Source organism: Dendrobates tinctorius, unplaced genomic scaffold (assembly GCF_039654945.1).
Source record: "Dendrobates tinctorius isolate UK_male_01 unplaced genomic scaffold, ASM3965494v1 ptg000382l, whole genome shotgun sequence".
NCBI lineage: Eukaryota > Metazoa > Chordata > Amphibia > Anura > Dendrobatidae > Dendrobates > Dendrobates tinctorius.
Window position 1 is genome coordinate 951,378 of NW_027362048.1, and position 26,182 is coordinate 977,559.

The window sequence follows — 26,182 nt, forward strand, 5'->3', positions numbered from 1 at the left end:
GAACGCTCAAATTAAGGGTTCGTGCAGAAGGCCGTAAATTCTCACTCAGAGAATTGAGCCGATTATGAAAATGACACACTGATCGAACTCTGATCCGAGTTTGATCTGAGTGTCACCATAATATGTTCAGATTTTCTGAGATCAGACAATGAGAGCATAATGTGAGAAGATGGAGAACAAAATTTTTCCATCTTCTCCATTGTGTCAGAACGCAGAAATTGATGTCATCCGAGTGCAGTCTGATGATTTCCGCACACTCACTGACTAACATGGCCGAGTGTGATCCAAATATCATATCAAACTCAGACATGCAGCGATTTTTTTCCTGGGAAAGAGCCTGCCCGGGAAAAAAAATCGGACATGTGCACAGCCCCATAGCGTAGCATTGGTCTGGGTGCGATCTGATGTTTTGTCAGATAGCACTCAGATAGATAATACGGCTGTCTGCACCTGCCCTAACTGGAAGAATCACTTCTATCTCTTGTCTTGATAGATCAATGGGGCGGTACCAACTGTACATAAGAGGGGTTATAATATATCAACATTATTTTACAGTTAGTTACTCTTTAAATTTGATTTCATTTGTTTTTTTGTTTGTTTGTTACAGATTTACTGGAAAGCCAATATCCAACTTTCCCACCTGTGCATAAATGTGAATAAAATCCTTCTTGTTGCAACATAATGAGCAGGGAGCCCCATCCAAAAAGAACAGCTGAGAAAAAGAGGTTTTCAAATACAGCAGAGCAAGCAATCCACCATCGGCGGGCATAGGCAGTCTGTAGGGTGGGTGCCATATCTGCAGTGCAGCTGCAAACGGTGAAGTGGAAGAAAGGAAGCACAGATGGTGTCTGAAAAAAAAGGAAATAAATATTAATATTTTACTACATATTTTTATTATGTAAAACATTGAAAAAACTCTTCGAATGAGCATACATCCAGCCATTATCCATAGTAAATTAGAAATAAAATGTAAAGTCAAATTCACAAAAAATGTTGAACATGGCAACAACATTGAATCCTTTTAAAATACATACAGAGCACACCTACCAGCCCTACTACACAGGGGAGAAAGCTCAATGGCTGATTTCTGGTGCAACCTTAATTCTTTTTTCTCCAAGCAGATATACAGTGCGGCAAAAAAGTATTTAGTCAGTCAGCAATAGTGCAAGTTCCACCACTTAAAAAGATGAGAGGCGTCTGTAATTTACATCATAGGTAGACTTCAACTATGGGAGACAAACTGAGAAAAAAAAATCCAGAAAATCACAATGTCTGGTTTTTTTTTCATTTTATTTGCATATTATGGTGGAAAATAAGTATTTGGTCAGAAACAATATTTCATCTCAATACTTTGTGATATATCCTTTGTTGGCAATGACCGAGGTCAAACGTTTTCTGTAAGTCTTCACAAGGTTGCCACACACTGTTGTTGGTATGTTGGCCCATTCCTCCATGCAGATCACCTCTAGAGCAGTGAGCAGGCTTTTCGCTTGGCAACACGGATTTTCATCTCCCTCCAAAGGTTTTCTATAGGGTTGAGATCTGGAGACTGGCTAGGCCACTCCAGGACCTTGAAATGCTTCTTACGAAGCCACTCCTTCGTTGCCCTGGCGGTGTGCTTTGGATCATTGTCATGTTGAAAGACCCAGCCACGTTTCATATTCAATGCCCTTGCTGATGGAAGGAGGTTTGCACTCAAAATCTCACGATACATGGCCCCATTCATTCTTTCATGTACCCGGATCAGTTGTCCTGGCCCCTTTGCAGAGAAACAGCCCCAAAGCATGATGTTTCCACCACCATGCTTTACAGTAGGTATGGTGTTTGATGGATGCAACTCAGTATTCTTTTTCCTCCAAACACGACAAGTTGTGTTTCTACCAAACAGTTCCAGTTTGGTTTCATCAGACCATAGGACATTCTCCCAAAACTCCTCTGGATCATCCAAATGCTCTCTAGCAAACTTCAGACGGGCCCGGACATGTGCAGGCTTAAGCAGTGGGACACGTCTGGCACTGCAGGATCTGAGTCCATGGTGGCGTAGTGTGTTACTTATGGTAGGCCTTGTTACATTGGTCCCAGCTCTCTGCAGTTCATTCACTAGGTCCCCCCGCGTGGTTCTGGGATTTTTGCTCACCGTTCTTGTGATCATTCTGACCCCACGGGGTGGGATTTTGCGTGGAGCACCAGATCGAGGGAGATTATCAGTGGTCTTGTATGTCTTCCATTTTCTAATTATTGATCCCACAGTTGATTTCTTCACTCCAAGCTGGTTGGCTATTGCAGATTCAGTCTTCCCAGCCTGGTGCAGGGCTACAATTTTGTTTCTGGTGTCCTTTGACAGCTCTTTGGTCTTCACCATAGTGGAGTTTGGAGTCAGACTGTTTGAGGGTGTGCACAGGTGTCTTTTTATACTGATAACAAGTTTAAACAGGTGCCATTACTACAGGTAATGAGTGGAGGAAAGAGGAGACTCTTAAAGAAGAAGTTACAGGTCTGTGAGAGCCAGAAATCTTGATTGCTTGTTTCTGACCAAATACTTATTTTCCACCATAATATGCAAATAAAATGAAAAAAAAACAGACAGTGATTTTCTGGATTTTTTTTTCTCAGTTTGTCTCCCATAGTTGAGGTCTACCTATGATGTAAATTACAGACGCCTCTCATCTTTTTAAGTGGTGGAACTTGCACTATTGCTGACTGACTAAATACTTTTTTGCCCCACTGTATCTGTATCAAACTCATGCAGCAAAAGGACTTGTCATCTACCAGAGATCATATAGTATTCCCCTGCTACAAACCAAGGTAGCACAATAATGTACGTTGTCCATTATTTCCTTTATTTCATATACTAATAAGAAAAATGTTAAAAAAAAGCTTCTACCATTAAAAATCAAGAGGCACACTGATCATCCAGTCCTACCCTGGGTGTCACTGACCTTGGCTCCTTCACGGGCATGATTAGCATCCTTATGAAATCAAGCTTATAGCCACAGCCACTCTAATACATAAAACACCTACAAATTCCTTAAAGGGGTTTTCCTGGCTCAGCAATCCCCCATCTTCACCTGCAGTTTGTTTAGCGCTTTACTCAACCTCCCCGGTCAGTTGACAAGTCTCCGCCACGTCTCCCAGTGTCTTATTATCTGCAGTGTTGATTTCATGATGATAATGCTGCAGCCAATAACTGAGCTCAGCAGTTCAGCCCGATCTGACAGGAGCAGAGACTTGGTGGTGGACCAGGGTAGGATGAGTAAAGCACAGCTTGTTTGTATTTTAAACAAACTGCATCCGAAACCAGGAAAACCCCTTTAAGTGGTGCCTGTGCCATTGGCAACTGGAGCTGTCTGTTATATGCAGCTGAGTTCTGGCTTCTATCTTTCTGACTGGAGCTAGCCGCAATCCAGCAGTTTGATCCCTCAGATGGTGTGGACAATAACATCTGGCATCTGTGGAGTTTGATAAAGTTGTTTATACCTAAATCCCAAAAATCTGTAGTAATTGGGCAATAAATTACTCAACAAAGAATGAAGGTCAGAAGAAACGACCCCACACAGTGATCATCTAAGGCAGCGTTTCAATCTCAACATGACTTGACTATTGATAGTCACATTCTCAACCATCTAAAAATCCTTTTAGAAATCACCATAGAAAGGACTGTCAACAAGGATGTCCTAACTTCTTAAGAGAAGTACAAAGGTAACAGATATTTTCCACAGTAGAGTTTGATGCGAATCAGTGATAAATTCACGGCAAACATTCCAATGGATCACATTTTTTGGCAAAATTTTCATTCTCTCCTTTGTACTGTAAATAGTGAAATTTGCTGCTTTTCCACAACATTATCGTCAGCTGCTCATATGTCTTTGCAGATTTTTTTATGCAATGTCTGAGTGGGGTTTTGATTCCAGGTCTGACTCAAGATATATATACAGCTGACAAAACTGTGCTTGTACTTATATACTGTGTAGTAGCGATGAACTTAATAGTAATAATGAACTTAAGAAGTAGTCCCATTAAATCTTTTTAATTTGACAGTTTTATGCCACATAAGAACTGCACTGTAATCTTGTCATGGAGTAGTACAGGGTATATGTGGCAAGCTCAAGAGCTGAGCCTGTCCCACATGCGTCAGATGATGGCTGGGTTATAGAGCTGGCATCTGCCACTAACAACATAGGCCCACTAACCTCCAATCACTACTGTTAAAAGAGTTGTGATATGAATACTTCCGGATATATTCTGAATTGACAAGCGCAGCTTCACTCAAATGAGCGATGCCGCACACGCCTATGAAAATCACATACTTGCTGTCATGTGACTGCCTGCTCCCCGCACCAGAGAATCTTGACAGCGCACAATGCCCAAGCTGTGAGAACTCAAAATTTTGCAGTCATATATAGTGTTGAGCGATACCATCCGATACCCTAAAATATCGGATCGGATGGTATCGGCCCGATACGAAAAAAGTATCGGGTATCGCCGATTCCGATACCGGAAGTCCCATTCAAGTCTATGGGACTTCCGGTATCGGAATAAGAAAACCCATTTTCTCTCCTTGTACAGCCTCTCGGGGGGGTGTACGGACCTTCCGGGGGTCTGTGCCGGCTACCCGGGGGTCTGTGCGGACTGCCGGTGGTCTGTGCCGGCCTGCCGGTGGTCTGTACCGACTGCCCGGGTGTCTGTGCAGGCTGCGGGGGGCTGTGCCGGCCTGCCGGTGGTCTGTTCTGACTGCCCGGGGGTCTGTGCGGACTGCCAGGGGGCTGTGCCGGCCTGCGGGTGGTCTGTACTGACTGCCCGGGGGTCTGTGCGGACTGCCAGGGGGCTGTGCCAACTGTTCGGGGGTCTGAGCAGACTGCGGGGGTCTGTGCAGGATCGTCCGATGGGACTACAAGTCCCATCGGGCGATGCCTGCTACCATGACGGTGATTGACACATTAGCCAATGATGGGACAGTAGTAGTCCCATCATCCGGCTAATGTGTTGAATGTACAAAAAAAAAAAAAATACATACTACACACATACTACATGCTACATACATACTACATATATACCACATGCATGCAACATGCATACTACATATATACCACATATATACTACATGCATGCAACATACATATGTACTACATATATACTACATGCAACGTACATACTACATATATACTACATGCATGCAACATACATATATACTACATGCAACATGCATACTACATGCATGCAACATGCATACTACATGCATGCAACATACATACTACATGCATGCAACATACATACTACATATATACCACATGCAGGCAACATGCAAACTACATATATGCCACATATATACTACATGCATACTACATATATACCACATGCATGCAACATACATATATACAACATGCATACTACATATATATCACATATATACTACATGCATGCAACATACATATATACTACATGCAACATGCATACTACATATATACTACATGCACGCAACATACATATATACTACATATATACTACATGCATGCAACATGCATACTACATATATACCACATATATACTACATGCATGCAACATACATACAACATATATACTACATGCATGCAACATGCATACTACATGCATGCAACATACATATATACTACATGCAAAATGCATACTACATATATACTACATGCATGCAACATACATACTACATATATACCACATGCATGCAACATGCATACTATATATACCACATATATACTACATGCATGCAACATACATATATACTACATATATACTACATGCATGCAACATATATATAATACATATATACTACATGCAACATACATACTACATATATACTACATATATATCTCACGCATGCAACATGCATACTACATATATATTACATGCATGCAACATACATATATACTACATGCAAAATGCATACTACATATATACTACATGCATGCAACATACATACTATATATACCACATGCATGCAACATGCATACTATATATACCACATATATACTACATGCATGCAACATACATATATACTACATATATACTACATGCATGCAACATATATAATACATATATACTACATGCAACATACATACTACATACATACTACATATATACCACATGCATGCAACATGCATACTACATATATACTACATGCATGCAACATACATATATACTACATGCAACATGCTTACTACATGCATGCAACATACATACTACATATACACCACATGCATACTACATATATACTACATGCATGCAACATATATATAATACATATATACTACATGCAACATACATACTACATATATACTACATATATACCACATGCATGCAACATGCATACTATATATATACCACATATATACTACATGCATGCAACATACATATATACTACATGCATGCAACATATACACTCACTGGCCACTTTATTAGGTACACCTGTCCAACTGTGTGTTAAGACTTAATTTCTAATCAGCCAATCACATGGCGGCAACTCAGTGCATTTAGGCATGTAGACATGGTCAAGACAATCTCCTGCAGTTCAAACCGAGCATCAGTATGGGGAAGAAAGGTGATTTGAGTGCCTTTGAACGTGGCATGATTGTTGGTGCCAGAAGGGCTGGTCTGAGAATTTCAGAAACTGCTGATCTACTGGGATTTTCACGCACAACCATCTCTAGGGTTTACAGAGAATGGTCCGAAAAAGAAAAAAAATCCAGTGAGCGGCAGTTCTGTGGCCGGAAATGCCATGTTGATGCCAGAGGTCAGAGGAGAATGGGCAGACTGGTTCGAGCTGATAGAAAGGCAACAGTGACTCAAATTGCCACCCGTTACAACCAAGGTAGGCAGAAGAGCATCTCTGAACGCACAGTGCGTCGAACTTTGAGGCAGATGGGCTACAGCAGCAGAAGACCACACTGGGTACCACTCCTCTCAGCTAAGAACAGGAAACTGAGGCTACAATTTGCACAAGCTCATCGAAATTGGACAGTAGAAGATTGGAAAAACGTTGCCTGGTCTGATGAGTCTCGATTTCTGCTGCGACATTCGGATGGTAGGGTCAGAATTTGGCGTAAACAACATGAAAGCATGGATCCATCCTGCCTTGTATCAACGGTTCAGGCTGGTGGTGGTGGTGTCATGGTGTGGGGAATTTTTTCTGGGCACTCTTTGGGCCCCTTGGTACCAATTGAGCATCGTTGCAACGCCACAGCCTACCTGAGTATTGTTGCTGACCATGTCCATCCCTTTATGGCCACAATGTACCCAACATCTGATGGCTACTTTCAGCAGGATAATGCGCCATGTCATAAAGCTCGAATCATCTCAGATTGGTTTCTTGAACATGACAATGAGTTTACTGTACTCAAATGGCCTCCTCAGTCACCAGATCTCAATCCAATAGAGCATCTTTGGGATGTGGTGGAACGGGAGATTCGCATCAGGGATGTGCAGCCGACAAATCTGCGCCAACTGTGTGATGCCATCATGTCAATATGGTCCAAAATCTCTGAGGAATGCTTCCAGCACCTTGTTGAATCTCTGCCACGAAGAATTGAGGCAGTTCTGAAGGCAAAAGGGGGTCCAACCCCTTACTAGCATGGTGTACCTAATAAAGTGGCCAGTGAGTGTATATACTACATGCATGCAACATACATATATACTACATATATACTACATGCATGCAACATATATATATATAATACATATATACTACATGCAACATACATACTACATATATACATACTACATATATACCACATGCATGCAACATGCATACTACATATATACTACATGCATGCAACATACTACATATATACTACATGCATGCAACATACAAACATACTACATATATACCACAAGCATGCAACATGCATACTACATATATACTACATGCATGCAACATACATATATACTACATTGTCATTTTTGGAATAAATATTAAAATAACAAACAATATACTCCCTGATCCGCAGAAATCCACGAGAGTCCCACGACGATCTTGCGTGGAGAACTGCAGCATCAGCTGATGCTACCATTCTTTACGGGGCCCAGGAAACCAGTGTCGGGAGGTAGGTATCCTTCCACCCTGTATTCCTCCGTCAGTGCAAAAAAAAAAAAAAAAGTCCCTAGTCTCACTTTATGGCAAAAGCTGCATGGGAAATTTTTCACACAGCAATGCCATAAAATGAGACTAGGGACTTTTTTTTCTTTACAGTGGCGGAGGAATACAGGGCGGAAGGATACCTACCTCCTGACACTGGTTTCCTGGAGCCCGTAGAGAACGGTAGCATCAGCTGATGCTGCTGTTCTCCACGCAAGATCGTTGTTGGACACCCGTGGACTTCTGCGGATCAGGGGTGAGTATATTCGTGCTTTGTTATTTTAATATTTATTCCATAGATGACAATGGCTTCGGGGATCAAAGTGACAAGTGATGGTGAGTATGTACTCTATGTTATATGTACTGTATGTCTATATGTATGTATGTATTGTATGTAGTTTATTTGTATGTTGCATGCATGTAGTATATATGCAGTATGCATGTTGCATGCATGTGGTATATATGTAGTATGTATGTAGTATGTATGTTGCATGTAGTATATATGTATTATATGTTGCATGCATGTAGTATATATGTGGTATATATGTAGTATGCATGTTGCATGCATGTAGTATATATGTGGTATATATGTAGTATGCATGTAGTACATACAGTGGGGAAAAAAGGTATTTAGTCAGTCAGCAATAGTGCAAGTTCCACCACTTAAAAAGATGAGAGGCATCTGTAATTTACATCATAGGTAGACCTCAACTATGGGAGACAAACTGAGAAAAAAAAATCCAGAAAATCACATTGTCTGTTTTTTTTTTCATTTTATTTGCATATTATGGTGGAAAATAAGTATTTGGTCAGAAACAAAATTTCATCTCAATACTTTGTGATATATCCTTTGTTGGCAATGACAGAGGTCAAACGTTTTCTGTAAGTCTTCACAAGGTTGCCACACACTGTTGTTGGTATGTTGGCCCATTCCTCCATGCAGATCTCCTCTAGACCAGTGATGTTTTTGGCTTTTCGCTTGGCAACACGGACTTTCAACTCCCTCCAAAGGTTTTCTATAGGGTTGAGATCTGGAGACTGGCTAGGCCACTCCAGGACCTTGAAATGCTTCTTATGAAGCCACTCCTTCGTTGCCCTGGCGGTGTGCTTTGGATCATTGTCATGTTGAAAGACCCAGCCATGTTTCATCTTCAATGCCCTTGCTGATGGAAGGAGGTTTGCACTCAAAATCTCACGATACATGGCCCCATTCATTCTTTCATGTACCCGGATCAGTCGTCCTGGCCCCTTTGCAGAGAAACAGCCCCAAAGCATGATGTTTCCACCACCATGCTTTACAGTAGGTATGGTGTTTGATGGATGCAACTCAGTATTCTTTTTCCTCCAAACACGACAAGTTGTGTTTCTACCAAACAGTTCCAGTTTGGTTTCATCAGACCATAGGACATTCTCCCAAAACTCCTCTGGATCATCCAAATGCTCTCTAGCAAACTTCAGACGGGCCCGGACATGTACAGGCTTAAGCAGTGGGACACGTCTGGCACTGCAGGATCTGAGTCCATGGTGGCGTAGTGTGTTACTTATGGTAGGCCTTGTTACATTGGTCCCAGCTCTCTGCAGTTCATTCACTAGGTCCCCCCGCGTGGTTCTGGGATTTTTGCTCACCGTTCTTGTGATCATTCTGACCCCACGGGGTGGGATTTTGCGTGGAGCACCAGATCGAGGGAGATTATCAGTGGTCTTGTATGTCTTCCATTTTCTAATTATTGCTCCCACAGTTGATTTCTTCACTCCAAGCTGGTTGGCTATTGCAGATTCAGTCTTCCCAGCCTGGTGCAGGGCTACAATTTTGTTTCTGGTGTCCTTTGACAGCTCTTTGGTCTTCACCATAGTGGAGTTTGGAGTCAGACTGTTTGAAGGTGTGCACAGGTGTCTTTTTATACTGATAACAAGTTTAAACAGGTGCCATTACAACAGGTAATGAGTGGAGGAAAGAGGAGACTCTTAAAGAAGAAGTTACAGGTCTGTGAGAGCCAGAAATCTTGATTGCTTGCTTCTGACCAAATACTTATTTTCCACCATAATATGCAAATAAAATGAAAAAAAAACAGACAATGTGATTTTCTGGATTTTTTTTTCTCAGTTTGTCTCCCATAGTTGAGGTCTACCTATGATGTAAATTACAGACGCCTCTCATCTTTTTAAGTGGTGGAACTTGCACTATTGCTGACTGACTAAATACTTTTTTTCCCCACTGTATGTTGTATGTATGTTGCATGCATGTAGTATATATGTGGTATATATGTAGTATGCATGTTGCATGCATGTAGTATATATGTATGTTGCATGTATGTAGTATATATGTGGTATATATGTAGTATGCATGTTGCATGCATGTAGTATATATGTATGTTGCATGCATGTAGTATATATGTGGTATATATGTAGTATGCATTTTGCATGCATGTAGTATATATGTATGTTGCATGCATGTGGTATATATGTAGTATGCATGTAGTATATATGTGGTATATATGTAGTTTGCATGTTGCATGCATTTGGTATATATGTAGTATGTATGTATGTTGCATGCATGTAATATGCATGTTGCATGTAATATATATGTATGTTGCATGCATGTAGTATATATGTAGTATTTATGTTGCATGTAGTATATATGTAGTATATTTGTATGTTGCATGCATGTAGTATATATGTGGTATATATGCAGTATGTATGTATGTTGCATGCATGTAGTATATATGTTGCATGTATGTAGTATGTATGTAGCATGTATGTAGTATGTATGCAGCATGTAGTATGTATGTATTTTTATTTTTTTTTTACATTCAACACATAGGCCGGATGATGGGACTACTACTGTCCCATCATTGGCTAATGTGTCAATCACCGTCATGGTAGCAGGCATCGCCCGATGGGACTTGTAGTCCCGTCGGACGATGCCTGCACAGACCCCCGCAACCTGCACAGACCCCCGGACAGTCGGCACAGCCCCCCGGCAGGCCGGTACAGACCCATGGCAGTCCGCACAGACCCCCGGGCAGTCGGCACAAACCCCCGGGCAGTCGGCACAGCCCCCCGGAAGGCCGGTACAGACCCCCGGGCAGTCGGCACAGCCCCCGGCAGGCCAGCACAGCCCCCCGGCAGGCCGGTACAGACCCCCGGAAGGCCGGTACAGACCCCCGGCAGTTCGCTCAGACCCCCGGACAGTCGGTACAGCCCCCCGGCAGGCCGGTACAGACCCCCGCAGCCTGCACAGACCCCCGGACGGTCGGCACAGCCCCCCGGCAGGCCGGTACAGACCCCCGGCAGGCCGCTCAGACCCCCGGACAGTCGGTACAGACCACCGGCAGGCCGGCACAGCCCCCCCGGCAGGCCGGTACAGACCCACGGCAGTCCGCACAGACCCCCCGGCAGTTGGCACAAACCACCGGACAGTCGGCACAGACCACCGGCAGGCCGGCACAGCCCCCCGGAAGGCCGGTACAGACCCCCGGGCAGTCGGCACAGCCCCCAGCAGGCCGGTACAGACCCCCGGAAGGCCGGTACAGACCCCCGGGCAGTCGGCACAGCCCCCCAGCAGGCCAGCACAGCCCCCCGGCAGGCCGGCACAGCCCCCCGGCAGGCCGGTACAGACCCCCGGCAGTCCGCTCAGACCCCCGGACAGTCGGTACAGACCACCGGCAGGCCGGCACAGCCCCCCGGCAGGCCGGTACAGACCCCCGCAGCCTGCACAGACCCACAGTCGGCACAGACCACCGGCAGGCCGGTACAGACCCCCGGCAGGCCGGTACAGACCCCCGGCAGGCCGCTCAGACCCCTGGACATTCGGTACAGACCACCAGCAGGCCGGCACAGCCCCCCGGCAGGCCGGTACAGACCCACGGCAGTCCGCACAGACCCCCGGGCAGTCGGCACAAACCCCCGGGCAGTCGGCACAGACCCCCCGGAAGGCTGGTACAGACCCCCGGGCAGTCGGCACAGCCCCCGGCAGGCCAGCACAGCCCCCCCGGCAGGCCGGTACAGACCCCCGGAAGGCCGGTACAGCCCCCCGGCAGGCCGGCACAGCCCCCCGGCAGGCCGGTAGAGACCCCCGGCAGTCCGCTCAGACCCCCGGGCAGTCAGCACAGACCACCGGCAGGCCGGCACAGCCCCCCGGAAGGCCGGTACAGACCTACGGGCATGTAGTATGTATGTAGTATGTATTTTTTTTTTTTTTACATTCAACACATAGGCCGGATGATGGGACTACTACTGTCCCATCATTGGCTAATGTGTCAATCACCGTCATGGTAGCAGGCATCGCCCGATGGGACTTGTAGTCCCATCGGACGATCCTGCACAGACCCCCGCAGTCTGCTCAGACCCCCGGACAGTCGGCACAGCCCCCCCGGCAGGCCGGGACAGACAACCGGCAGGCCGGTACAGACCACCGGCAGTCGGTACAGACCACCGGCAGGCCGGCACAGCCCCCCGGCAGGCCGGTACAGACCCACGGCAGTCCGCACAGACCCCCGGGCAGTCGGCACAGACCCCCGGGCAGTCGGCACAGACCACCGGCAGGCCGGCACAGCCCCCCGGAAGGCCGGTACAGACCCCCGGGCAGTCGGCACAGACCACCGGGAGGCCGGCACGGACCACCGGGAGGCCGGTACGGACCCCCGGCAGTCCGCACAGACCCCCGGGCAGTCGGCACAGACCCCCGGCAGGCCGGTACAGAACCCCGGGCAGTCGGCATAGACCCCCCCCCGGAAGGCCCGAACTGACGGCGCATCATGATGCGCACAGAATGCGCATCATGATGACGTCATTTCGGCAGCCAATCAGAGCCACAGCAGTGGCTCTTTGCATTATGGGAACTTCCGATTCCGATATCCGATATTGAAAAAATATCGGTACTCGGTATCGGAATTCCGATACAGCGAATATCGGCCGATACCCGATATTTGCAGTATCGGAATGCTCAACACTAGTCACATAGAGTGACTGCAGACCTTCACCCCAAACCTTAACAACTCCTTATAACAATTTAAAAAGTATTACACCTGTATATAAATGCAAATCATTTGGCAGTAAAACAATGGGATACCACTGCAGTAGGAGACCTGCTCAATAGCCCCATGACTCTACTCCTGTATTCTCCTAGGAAGTGCAGCAGCAGGATGAGCTTCATTGAAAACTATGAATTGCACTATATAATGCGATATTGTAGTAATGCAGTATATAGAGCAAGTGATCACCACCTTACCCTAAAAAGATACAATAATAAGAGATCAAAAGTCGTATGTATTACGCACGCAGGAGGCACACGTGGTTCACGGACCCACTGTGCCAAGGGGCTGGGCTTACCTAGGAGGAGCATACCTAAGAGGTTACCATGTGTTCACTGTAGCTGCTGACGATGGAGATAAACTTGGCTGCAGGTAACTGCCAGGTACCACTCCTTGGCAGTCCTCAATACTGCAGTTTCTGACCCAGGGGTGAGATACGCAGACACAGATAGGACTTGGGCTCTGTTCAAACTACTAAGACCTGGATCCTCTGTGGTCATGGCAGGTACGAGGGATGCAGTGATGAGGAGTGAGACGGATTATGCTTTTAGTAATAACTTTTATGGTTTGATGCCGGTAGAGCTATCCTAAGCAACCACACAAAATAGCAGAACTTGTCCTCGCAGGGACTCAGTACAAACAAACACTGGTTATAAGAACAAGACTACTCCGGCAAAAGGCCGGTCACTATAGGGCCACAGTATGGCCGGCTACTGATCCTTAATTATGTGATGTCACTTATCCGTCCTGACGTCCCTCAGCGTCCTGGACGATGGTGCTTCGGCGTCTCAGCCACTGGGCCCAGCAACTGAGGATCTGGCGCAGTCTTCGGGCGTACCCACGCTCAGGCGAAGCAGGGGCACAACAGGCCCTAGAAAGGTTCCTTGGCGGGATGTCCCCCGGCAGAGGCAGTGGGACACAGCCTGGGGGATGGAGAGTCGAGGCCGCAGCCCCTGAACGGGAGCAGGCAGTGGCGGGGCTGAGTGGCGATTGGTAGGCTACTGGCGCAGCCAGCGGCTGCACTAGGGGACCCGCGACGGGCGACGGCCCGGCTCTTTCCACGGACTGGAGGGGGGCGATGGCGGCTGTAATGTAAAATGTCTGTGAGATCTGTATGTTGAAGTAATGTAAGATAAGATTTTGCAGAACTTTCTAGAATCTCCCATTGCTAATCTTCTGAGGACATTGTAGCTTGTCACACAGCTTGCAGCATCCTACCTTCTCCCTCTGCCTGCTGGAAACAGGACACCGATGATTTCCTGTGAGCTAGGAATGTTAATTAAGCGGAGCGGAGAGCATGTCTTTGTTTAATACCAGGGGTTTGAATGCAGCTATGGGAAGTATTAAAACAGGTCATATTGTAAAAAACATACACCTCAGAGATATAATAATCATATCATTGCGTAGGCATCGAAGCCAGCTTTCTAAAACCCTAAGTCTCACGATTCTCGGACCTTCAGAGACTGAGATATGGATTCCTTCTAAACGGTGTGTCAGAACTACTGCATATTTGGTTTTGAATTGTTGTAATCAACAAACTACAAAGAATGATACCATGTGCGTGTTTGTGCGAACTTCCTCCTACGAGATACAGTTATATTAAGTTTTGTAGTTTGATTCTAAATCCAAGAGTAGGGGGCTGACCCTCTCCAGACTGCCCCTTTTGGTGATGTCACAGACCCTAGTCTATGGGTATTCCCTAGCAAATTCCAGTCAGTTGGAGCTACAGAGTCCGTGCTGACCAGAACCCAGATGAGTGGAGACGTGTGGCTCCGCCTTCTCCCAGCCACATGGGTTGCCTAACACCAACTGACCACATGTAAGTGTACTTTCTTCTTTCATCCACTTTGTTTTATATTTGTATTTGTACATATGTAATGTCTCAACACTATAGCAACTTTTATCTGTATAATCACTGCCCTTTTGGGAATAAATCGTAAAAGTATTAGCTCTGTCTCCATGCTCTAAGAAATGAACTATGCGCCTTTTTTAGGTAATCTCTACTAATTTGGGGTTTGTCATGGACCCTCTTAATTAACTCTTTGATTAAATAAAGCGTGGCTGGTGGCAGCGTGGTGTGCACGGCTGGCTAAGCTAGCTAGCAGTACAGATGGGTTTTGCATGCTGAATGAGGGGCTGCGGCCACAGCATTGATAATTCCCTTACTGCAGTAGTCTAGTGGCCCGTGCACAACAAGCAGCCCGTCCAGCGACTAATTATCCTAGGTGCAGTTCCCTGACTGACCTGAGGGTAAGGGGGCGCCGGAGAGCTGCGAGTTCCAAAGTGGAACTGAGAAAGTGGGATATACATAAATCCCCGCAGTTCTTGGAAGGTTGTTAGCAGTGGTGGGGTATCCAAAATAACCCCCCTGCGGTAAATTGTTAGAGCAAGGTTAACTTGCTGCATTTTTGTCACATGATGCCAGTGGTGGGATAACTAAGATAAGCCCCCACTGTGCCTGTGATAGCCATGTGCCGGCAGTGTGTCGCGTCCCTCAGTCCGCTGATACACTCGTGTCAGTGGTGGTATTGTGACATATTGGTGACACAGGGTCCGCTGTCCGTCGCGTTTTGGTGGCAGCGGGACCCCCGTTCGTCACATATTGGTGGCATCAGTGGGCTGTTCATCACAGCGGCTGCGAATGGCAATGGACAAGCCATAGCCACGGTCGGGAGTGGTGCGGCAGCGGCTGTATGTAGCAGCGGGCAGGCCGCAGCCGCGAGCTGGAATGAGGCGGCAGCAGACGCTGTGACTGCGTGCAGGCTGCAGCCACGAGCTGAGGTGAGGTGGCAGAGGCCGCGGGTGACTGCGGGCAGGCCGCAGCCACGAGCTGGAGTGAGGCGGCAACGGCCGCAGGTTGGGGTGAAGCAGCGGTCTTCTGTCGGTCGGCTCGGCGCCGTCTCTCTGCAGTCCACCGTGAGCCTCCCTCCCATCGCTGTCCTCCTCTCTGGTTTCTGCTCGGGTCTCTCGCTCCCTGGCGCTCCCACATTTTCCTGCACCTTCTCTCCCATTCAGCTGACTCATTCAGGCTGGCGTGCTCCACCCCTTTTATATAGGCTCTGCCCCTACCATTCTGTCAGTCTCAGCAATCTGTCCCCTTACTCTGCTCCCCAGAAACAGGTTCCCTAGGAACTTAGATGACGGTCCCCTTGGTTCCGGCCCGGACACTCGGCGGGGGCCCTTCCTCCTACACTCCCCCATCCTGTATGCTCGCCAGTCCTCGGGTGAGGGCCTTAGTAGGCTCAGGTTTGTAACGTTCGGGGGGTTTGCCAGCTGTTGATCGCTCGGAGCGTCTTAGTTTGACTGTGGTGGAGCTTTCTGGGGTGATGGAAGGTGGTGGGCTGGTCAATTCTGGTGGGTCGACTGGGCCTACGGAGATGTCATCCCTTGGAGGGTCGGCGGGTACTGCTGGAACATCTTCGTCATCCAGGTCCCAGACCGTTGGCAGTGGGTCGGGGACCTGAGGAAAAGGCTCAGGTCGCATGGGATCAGCGGATGTACAGGGTCGTAGCATATTACGGTGCACAGTATGAGTGGGAAGTGCCCCATCTTTCTCAGGTTGCATCTCGTAGACAGGCCCATCGGAGCTTATTTGGCGCAACACTCGGTAAGGGCTTTCTTCCCACTGAGGTTCTAACTTGTTCTGGGGGCGCTGGTCTAGCACGAGTACTCGATCCCCAGTTTGGAAGTTGGTGGGCGGAGGCAGAGTTCCCCCTGGGTGCTCTAGGTCCCGGAGTTTTGTATGGACGATACGGTGGAGGGTCTGTAACCGGTTTCGGACCCGGTCTAGGGTTGGGGTTCCTCCGGGTTCAATTATACTTCTGTGATCCCTTTGCCTTCTCATCCAAATAGTAGTGAGTAGGGGGTATAGCCGGTAACCCGGTGTACCCGGTTGTTATAGACCCACACTAGTTCAGGTATATACTCAGGCCAGTGGGCCTTCCGGTCACTCACCAGAGTACGTAACACTTGAATTAAGGTCCGATTAAATCGTTCGCAAGACCCGTTCCCTTGGGGTGGTATGGCGCGGTTCGGGATTTATCAATTCCAGAGAGGCGATGTAGTTCCTCCATGACTTTTCCCAGAAAGCACGCTCCATGGTCTGAATGTATCCGTTGAGGGCAGCCGTACACTTTGATAAAGTTTTTACAAATTGCATAGGCGGCCGACTCTGCAGTTTGGTCTCGGGTGGGGGTTACCACGGCAAATTTGGTGAAATGATCTACCATAACGAGACAGTGTTCATACCCCTGGTACGTGGGACCAATGGTCAGATAGTCCACTGTCAAGAGTTCAAGGTGTGCTGATGTCACTATCGTTTACACCGGGGCCTGTTGTGCGGGTGGTTTAGCTAGCTCGCATAGGCGGCAGGCCCGGCAAGTTTCCTCTACAGCAGCATGCAAGTGTGGGTGGTAAACTATCTGCTGCAACCATTGCAAGGTCTTTTGAACTCCAAAATGAGTCCCTTTTTCGTGGGCTTCCCGAGCCAGTTCACTAAGTTGGGCTCCGGGCACAACTACCTGCCAAGTTGTTGCGGACGTCGCCCGTGATACGGCCTTATGATACAATAGCCCCTTTTTGATGATCAGTTTCTCCCATTGGCGTAACATCAGCAGCATATCCTGAGTTAAGGTCTGTCTCTGAGAGTTGGTGGGTAATCTGCCGGTGGTCACCCATCGGCGCAAGAGTCCAGCTTCTCCGTCTTCTTGTTGCTGTTGGATCCATCTGTCACGTGATTGTTCCAGCATACCCCGTGAGGGTCCTAGCTGGGATTCCTCCTGTGTAGCAGCTGTAAGCACAGCGGCGGAGAGGGTGAACAACGTCTCTTCCCCTTCCAATTCGTCTTCCCGACTTTTCCCTGGGGTTGTATGCCGGATCCTGGAGAGGGCGTCAGCGTGTACGTTGTCAGGGTTACGCTCGGAGTCATGAAGTGATCGGCTACCATAGGCGATCATTCGCTCCCAGCCGTCCTGAACTTGTGACAACACAGCCCCTAGCCCGTGGAGGCTCCCATCGGTGTGCAGTATGAACGGTTGCGAGAAATCTGCATAAGCTAACACTGGGGCACCCGAGAGTGCAGCCTTCAGGTCTTGAAAAGCTTCTTGCGATTGTTGCCAGTGGATCTTTCGCCCATTTGCCCCCGGCAAGAGCCCCCTTTAGCAGGTCTTGCAGAGCCCGGGCTCGGCTTGCAAAATTCTTTACGAAACGACGGTAGTATACGGACAACCCCAGGAAGGCCCGCACGCCTTTTACCATCTCGGGAGTAGGCCATCCCTGGATGGCAGCAACCTTCTCCAGGGACGGTCTAACACCCTCAGCAGAGATGATATGCCCCAGATATTCGATCTGGGTGCGGAACAGGTGGCATTTCTGAGGTTTTACCTTCAACCCGTATTTCTGCAGCCGGCCGAGCACCTGCCCCAACCACCGCAGGTGTTCCTCAAACGTGGCAGCATAGATGATGATATCATCCACATATATCAGCGTGGCTTCGAAGCTAAGATCTCCCAGACACCGCTCCATCAGACGTTGAAAGGTTCACGGCTTCCGGTTGAACTCAAACAGTCCCATGGGAAGAATGAACGCCGTCTTGGCTCTGTCTTCCTCCAACATCGGCACCTGCCAGTACCCACTAGCCAGATCTAAAGTCGAGAAGTACGTTGCCTTCCCCAAAGCGGACAGGGACTCTTCTATGCGGGGCAGCGGGTACGAGTCTTTGATGGTGCAGGCGTTCAACTTCCAATAGTCCACGCAGAATCGCAAGGTGCCGTCCTTTTTATGGACCAACACGATGGGGGCCACCCAGGGGCTCTGGCTTCCTCGTATGACCCCCTTCCGGAGCATTTGGCCCAGTAAAGTTTTCACCTCCTGATAGAGCTGCGGAGGGACCTGCAGATATCGTTCCCAGATAGGGGCTGTTCCTGCCGTGGGAATTCCATGCGTGATGGCTGTTGTGCATCCAAAATCATCCTCGTGGCTGGCGAATACCTCGTGGTATTGTCCGAGTAGAGTTTGTACCTGGAGGAGTTGGGCTGGAGCCAGGCCGGAGAGTTCGGCCTGCATTCTTTCCAGGATGTTTCGACCCTTCTCCTGGGTCGAGGACTCAGCAGTCTGCAGAGTATGAATAGTCACTGCCCAAGGATCCTTGGGTTGCACCTTTAGCTGGACCGTAGGGGCTGGCAGCACCTCTTCCAACGGCCTTACCAGCTTGGCCATTTCGGCCCGGGGTTTCAAGATGATGTCTTGGTCTTCTAGGTTGACGCAGCGCACCAGGACGGTCCCTCTCCGCACCGTGGCCATGGAGCGGGCCACCAGCATGCCAGGGGGCAGGCGTTCCGAATAGCATGCCTCCACCTGCATCTCGCCGCCCTCCAAAGGCAATGGGGCCCGAATAGGCAGGGCCACCACTGTCTGCCCGGGGGGCAGTACGAGCGGAGAAGCAGCTGGAACGATGACTTTGCCCAGTGCCTCGCCCTTCTGGCAGTCCTGGAGTGCTCGCGTCTCCTGTACCAACTGCTGGAAGACCTGCCCTTGGGCCGTGCGGGAACCCCACTGGTTCAAGGTCTCTTGCGTGGGGTCATTGAGGAGTAAATTGCCAAACTCCCGCAGTATGTTCATGCCCAGGATAACTGGATGTTTGTTATTAGTTTCCCCTTGGGTCAGGATCACTCCCCGGCGACCGAGGGATTTGCCACACAGCGTCACTTGCATCCAAACCACCCCGACGACAGGGACCGGCAGCTGATTGGCAGCTACCAGTCTTATCATGGACCCCCACTGGGGTCTCGCTGCCTCGGGAAAATGCTGCAAGAAATAAGTTGCAGGCATGGTCATTACTTGCGACCCCATGTCCACTAGGCACCATACGGCACGGTCCTCGACCTCTGCCCATACCACCGGACATTTTGCGACCAGATCTTCGGGGCTTCCACCACCCTATGTCGTGGCTTCTGGCTCCGAGCGTTGTCCCCACAGCCCGGCGCCCTCTAGTTTAATGGCCGCCAGGGTGGGCACCTCCCACGCCGCGGACATTCTCGTGCGAAATGGCCCAGCTCCCCACATTCATAGCACCGGGGTTGTGAGGCCCTGCCGCTCCGGGCATTGCGAGGCCCCCAGGGCCCGGGATTGAAACTAGGCCAACCAGTCGTGGGCATGGTCCTCCTTTTCACTTCAGCCAACTCGCCCCTGATGCTCTTCAGCTCTTGTCTCATCTCTTCTATCCACTGGGGCTCCCCGACAGCGGTCACGGAGGCCTCCACACTCCGGATCTTCCCCATGGGGACTATCATTCCCTGCTCCTGCTCTCGAGCATGCGCCTGACTCCACACCTCAGAGAAGGCCAAACGTGGGTTTACTCGGACCTGCTCCCGTAATGCCTGCTTTATTAACGGGTCTCGGAGTCCAGTCACTAACAGGTCGCGTAGGGTAATGTCGATGGGTCCTACCCCTACGCCATCCTTCTGCTCGATGGCTGTATATAACTCCTGAAGGACATTCATATACTGGGTGATGGTCTCCCCCTCTCCCTGCATTCGACTGAACAACCGGGTCCACAACTCCCCCACGTTTGTTGGATCCCCATGGGTCTCTTCCAGAATCCACAAGACCCTAGCAAAAGTTTTGCTGTGTCCCAGAGGCCTCAACATTACTGAATCTCGGGCCTCCCCATCTAATGCCATGAGAGCTACCTCGGCTTCCAGGTCAGGGGTCATCGGATGCATTCGGAAGAGCCCTCGCATTCGCTCTGTCCAGCTCCATAGCATAGTGTTGGAGCCGGAGAACCTAGGCAGGTTGCTTAGCATAGCCCCCAAAGAAATGCTAGACCGGGGGCCTCCGTTACTTGCTGATTCTACGGCCCCACTTTGATCCGGGGCGTCGTCGTCTGCGCTTGGAGACTGCATCCTGCCGACTATGCCAAATGTGGTCATGGCAGGTACGAGGGATGCAGTGACGAGTCACGAGATGGATTATGCTTTTAGTAATAACTTTTATGGTTTGATGCTGGTAGGGCTATCCTAAGCAACCACACAAAATAACAGAACTTATCCTCGCAGGGACTCAGTACAAACAAACACTGGTTATAACAACACGACTACTCTGGCAAAGGACGGTTACTATAGGGCCGCGGTATGGCCGGCTACGGGTCCTTAATTATGTGGTGTCACTTATCTGTCCTGACGTCCCTCGGGGTCCTGGAAGATAGTGCTTCGGTGTCGCAGCTGCTGGGCCCAGCAACTGAGGATCTGGCGTAGTCTTCGGGCTCACAGATGCCCAGGTGAAGCAGGGACACAACAGGACCTAGAAAGGTTCTTTGGCGGGATGTCCCCCGGCAGACGCAGCGGGACATAACCTGGGGGTTGGAGAGAGTCGAAGCCGCAGCCCCTGAACGGGAGCAGGCAGCGGCGGGGCTGAGTGGCGGTTGGTAGGCCACTGGCGCAGCCAGCGGCTGCACTAGGGGACCCGCGGCGGGCGACGGCCCGGCTCTTCCATGGACTGGAGGGGGGCGGTGGCGGCTGCGAGCTGCAATGGACAAGTCACAGCCGCGGTTGGGAGTGGAGCGGCAGCGGCTGTGTGTAGCAGCGGGCAGGCCGCAGCTGCGAGCTGGAGTGAGGCGGCAGCGGCCGCGGGTGACTGCAGGCAGGCCGCAGCCGCGAGCTGAGGTGAGGCGGCAGTGTCCGTGGGTGACTGCGGCAGGCCGCAGCCGCGAGCTGGAGTGAGGCGGCAACGGCCGCGGGTTGGGGTGAAGCAGTGGTCTTCTGTCGGTCAGCTCGGCGCCGTCTCTCTGCAGTCCACCGTGAGCCTCCCTCCCGTCGCTGTCCTCTCTGGTTTCTGCTCGGGTCTCTCGCTCCCTGGCGCTCCCACGGTCTGCTCCTTCATTCCCGTTCTGCTGACTCACCCTGACTGGCGTGCTCTGCCCCTTTTATATAGGCTCTGCACCCTACCATTCTTTTAGTCTCAGCGGTCCGTCACCTTACTCTGCTCCCCGGAAACAGGTTCCCTAGGAACTTAGATGACTGTCCCCTTGGTTCCGGCCCAGACACTCGGCGGGGGCCCTTCCTCCTACACCTCTGTAGATCAGTTACTGACACGGACTCGGGCACCATTCTACTACTAGGTTCAAGATCCTCTGCAGAACAGTTACTGACATGGAGTCACAGACAGGGTTGATTCGGAGACACGCATTGAGATACACAGGTCTCGGATACTGATTCAGGGAATAGCCGCACATGGACCGAGGGACAAGATTCAGGCCCTGGCCGCACTAGGGCCAGGAACTTTGGATTCAGGACTGGCTGCACAAGGACATGGGACTTTGAGTTCCTAACCAGGGACTTCTGGTTCAGGACTGGTCACACATGGACTAGGGACTATGGGTCCAGGACACTGGCCACACCAGGACCAAGGGACCTCACAACTCACTAGGAGACCACCTCTCTCACTAATGATTCACTGTGTTGCTTGACCCTTCCTATTGGTGAGGGTGCCTTTTAAACAACATGCCTCCCAGATATTGGCTGGGAGGCATCTTGCATGTGTACTCCTATACTAAATGTCTCCCAGCTATTGGCTGGGGGCATGTTACTATGAACACGCGCTGCCATTTTAAGAGCATTGAGAACCAGGAAGCAGGAAAAACACCGAGGGACACGCCGTGCGACCAGGGCAGTGAATATGCCAGCATACCTGCATGGAGGGTGAAGGGAAGCAATGCGTGGATGCTAGCAGTTGCAGTATGTATCTGTAAGAGTATGGAAATGCTGCTCTCATATCCTCTCCGAAGAAGACAAGCTTTATTGTTGTAAATTGTAATTTGTAAATGTGTATTATGTCATGTGAATTGTGTCCTGCGTCTTTTGTAAATACTGTATAATGTGATAAGTGTTAATAGTGTTGTGATGTTAATGATGTTAGTATATGTAGACAGATGCCTATAGTATCAGTTATGAGTTAATAGCTTGGGACTAGCCCATAGTGGGGGGGTTGCTTCCTGCTAGTGTATAGATTGCAGAGTGAGCAATGGTGCTTATGAGGGTGACCCTAAAAGAGAGAAGACAGAACAGGAGGGATAGAAAGATCCTGATTATAAGTAACGAAGAGACACAGAGTGACTTTCTGGAGACGGGTCCTAGGAGAGGATGCCTAGCCACGAGACCTTAGGCTTGTAACGCTGAGAGGTAACGGGCTTAGTCAGGAATGAGTACATGGGACTAGTTAACCGTCCTGAGTGGATGTTCCAGGGCTTCAGTAGTGGAAGAAACAGGATGAGGAACAAGTAAAGACTTGTTGATCAGCACTGTAGCAATAAAGATGAGTTGTGGCAAATTAGGGAAAAAAGGGGACATACAGATCCCTGGAGTACTGAGGAAGGATACTGTGTGGAAAATGCTTCATGTTGAAAAGGAAATGTTCAAAAGACTTTGTACACGCTATCACATGTACAGTTGTGCTCAAAAGTTTTACATATCCCGGCAGAATTTTTGCTTTCTTGGCCCTTTTTCAGAGAATATTATTGTTGACACCAAAACTTTTTCTCCACTCATGGTTAGTGGTTAGGTGAAGCCATTTATTGTCAAACTACAGTGTTTTCTCTTTTTAAATCATAATGACAACCCAAAACATTCAAATGATCCTGATCAAAAGTTCACATCCCCTGGTGATTTTGGCCTGATAACATGCACAGAAGTTGACACAAATGGGTTTGAATGGCTACTAAAGATAACATCCTCACCTGTGACCTGTTTGCCTGTAATCAGTGTGTGCATAAAAGCTGAGTGAGTTTCTGGGATCCAGACTCTGGCATCTTAGGGTACCGTTACACCTAGCGATGCACCAGCGATCCCGACTAGCGATATGACGCAGTCAGGATCGTTGGTGCATCGCTAGGTGGTCGCTAGTGAGCTGCCACACAGGCAGATCTCACCAGCGACATCGCTGGGGACGGGGATCGCTACTTACCTGTCAGACGCGGCGATCCTGCGTCCTCCCGCCCGGCTCCACATGTCGCTCGTCGTCACAGCAGGAAGCGCCGCAGGAAGTGGCCGACGAGGAATGATCCAGCAGCTTCTCGCGCGATCAGCGATGACCAGCGGGGGAGCCGGTCGGAGGTAAGTATCACATGCAGCGATATCGCTAGAAATATCGCTGCAACGTCACAAAATCGGTGACTTTACAGCGATATTGCTAGTGATATCGCAGTGTGTAACGGGGGCTTTACATCCAGCCACTGACGTTTCTGGATTGTGAGTCATGGGGAAAGCAAAAGAATTGTCAACGGATCTACGGAAAAAGGTAGTTTAACTTTATAAAATAGGAAAAGGATACAAAAAGATAATGCCAGTCAGCAGCGTTCAAACTGTGATTAACAAATGGAAAATCAGGGGCTCCATGTAAACCATGTGTCATTTCATGTCGGGTTTTGTAATGGTTTTACAGAAGCCGGAAATTGATTTAGCGGTTATTATGCTATGTAGAACTCTATGAACTATAAATATATATATACAGTATATGTGTCTCAATGACATGTATGTACTGTATATATATATATATATATATATATATATATATATATATATATATGTATTCTATTTGTCTATATCAATTCTTTTGTTTGTGTTTTAACCTGTCATTGAGATCCATTATATGTCCATTTTGCAAACCAGTGAGAAAATCTCGGCATACGGATGCAATATGGATGTCATGTGGATGCTTATATGGGCAAAAATCGCATCCTAGCCTTGCCAACGGAATGCATACGGATCACTGTTCAGGGAACATTTCTGCGTATTTCGACCGTAAAATATGGACTGTATTTTCGTACGTTGTGTCTGACTCCAGCCTTACACTGTGTCTTATGTGTGGATTTTCCCCATAGGGCTCATACTCACTGGAGAGAAAATCAGATGCGTGCAAGCCGATGAAATATCGGATTGCACTCTGACCAATGTTATTCAATGGGTGACATCTCATCCCAAATCGGACTGAGAAAAAAATCGCAGCATGCTGCGATTTGCTGCGATTTTCGGCTGAAAATCGCCAATACAAGTCAATGGGTGCGAGAATAAATCGGACAGCACTCACACCATGCGTGTGCTGTCTGATTTATACGCACCGGTGTCCTTTGAAAAGCCAGCAATTCATATGTGGCTACTGTATAATCACACTGACAGTTTAGAAAAGAATAGACAGAATAGATATATACACATAGAATTCATAGATATATACATGTCAGTGACACAAACACATATATATGTATTTATATTAGATAGATAGATAGATAGATAGATAGATAGATAGATAGATAGATAGATAGATAGATAGATAGGAGAAAAGCTGGTAATTCATATGCGGCTATACAGTAAAATCACACTGACATGTTAGAATACAAAAGATATAATACATTTATCAGATATAGAACAAATTGTATACAAGATTATTTTGTCAAGCACTATTTCAAATAAAATCCTATAAAAAAATGTGCATTGAAGAAAATATAGAAATAGTAGATAAATATCTTTATTAATAATTACATATACAAAAACATTTTTTATTATGTTAAAAATAGCTGAATAAATCGGAGCACGTAGAAAAATATATAAATAATATTACATCAAATCAATTAAATTTACACATCCAAGTATATAGCCCACAAAGAAAAAGCTTTATTTTAAAAAAAAAATTTTGATAAGCATAGCACTAAAATACCATAAATTGCACTAAAATTAATAAAGAAAAACTCCCCAAAAATGTTTTACATATATATGTGAAACCAGGATTTTACTGCATGATTGGTAGTGCATCAATATAAACTATAAAAAATACAAGAATATCACCACGATTCAACATTAATATCATAGAAAACACTATAAAGTGCTATAGTGCAACAAATCAAACCACCCAAAAATTATGTGCAACTTACTAAAATAGTGTAAGGGTGCAAAAATAGGTAATATCTTGTAATATAATTATAAAAAGTGCAACAGTGCAATCATATAAAGAACACATAAAAAAACACATAAAAAATAGCTGTTGATATTCACAACACTAA

At 47.9% G+C, this 26,182-nt stretch overlaps 1 protein-coding gene across 1 annotated transcript in view; it reads right to left on the reverse strand.

The window, feature by feature from the left end:
- Window positions 1-26,182, reverse strand: part of LOC141075953 (large neutral amino acids transporter small subunit 3-like) — a 292,296-nt gene that overhangs the window by 205,448 nt on the left and 60,666 nt on the right. The window contains exon 2 of the mRNA XM_073563148.1: window positions 641-848. Within this exon, the coding sequence (XP_073419249.1) occupies window positions 641-794 (154 nt within the window). The 5' untranslated portion in view covers window positions 795-848. The remainder of the gene's footprint in view (window positions 1-640; window positions 849-26,182) is intronic.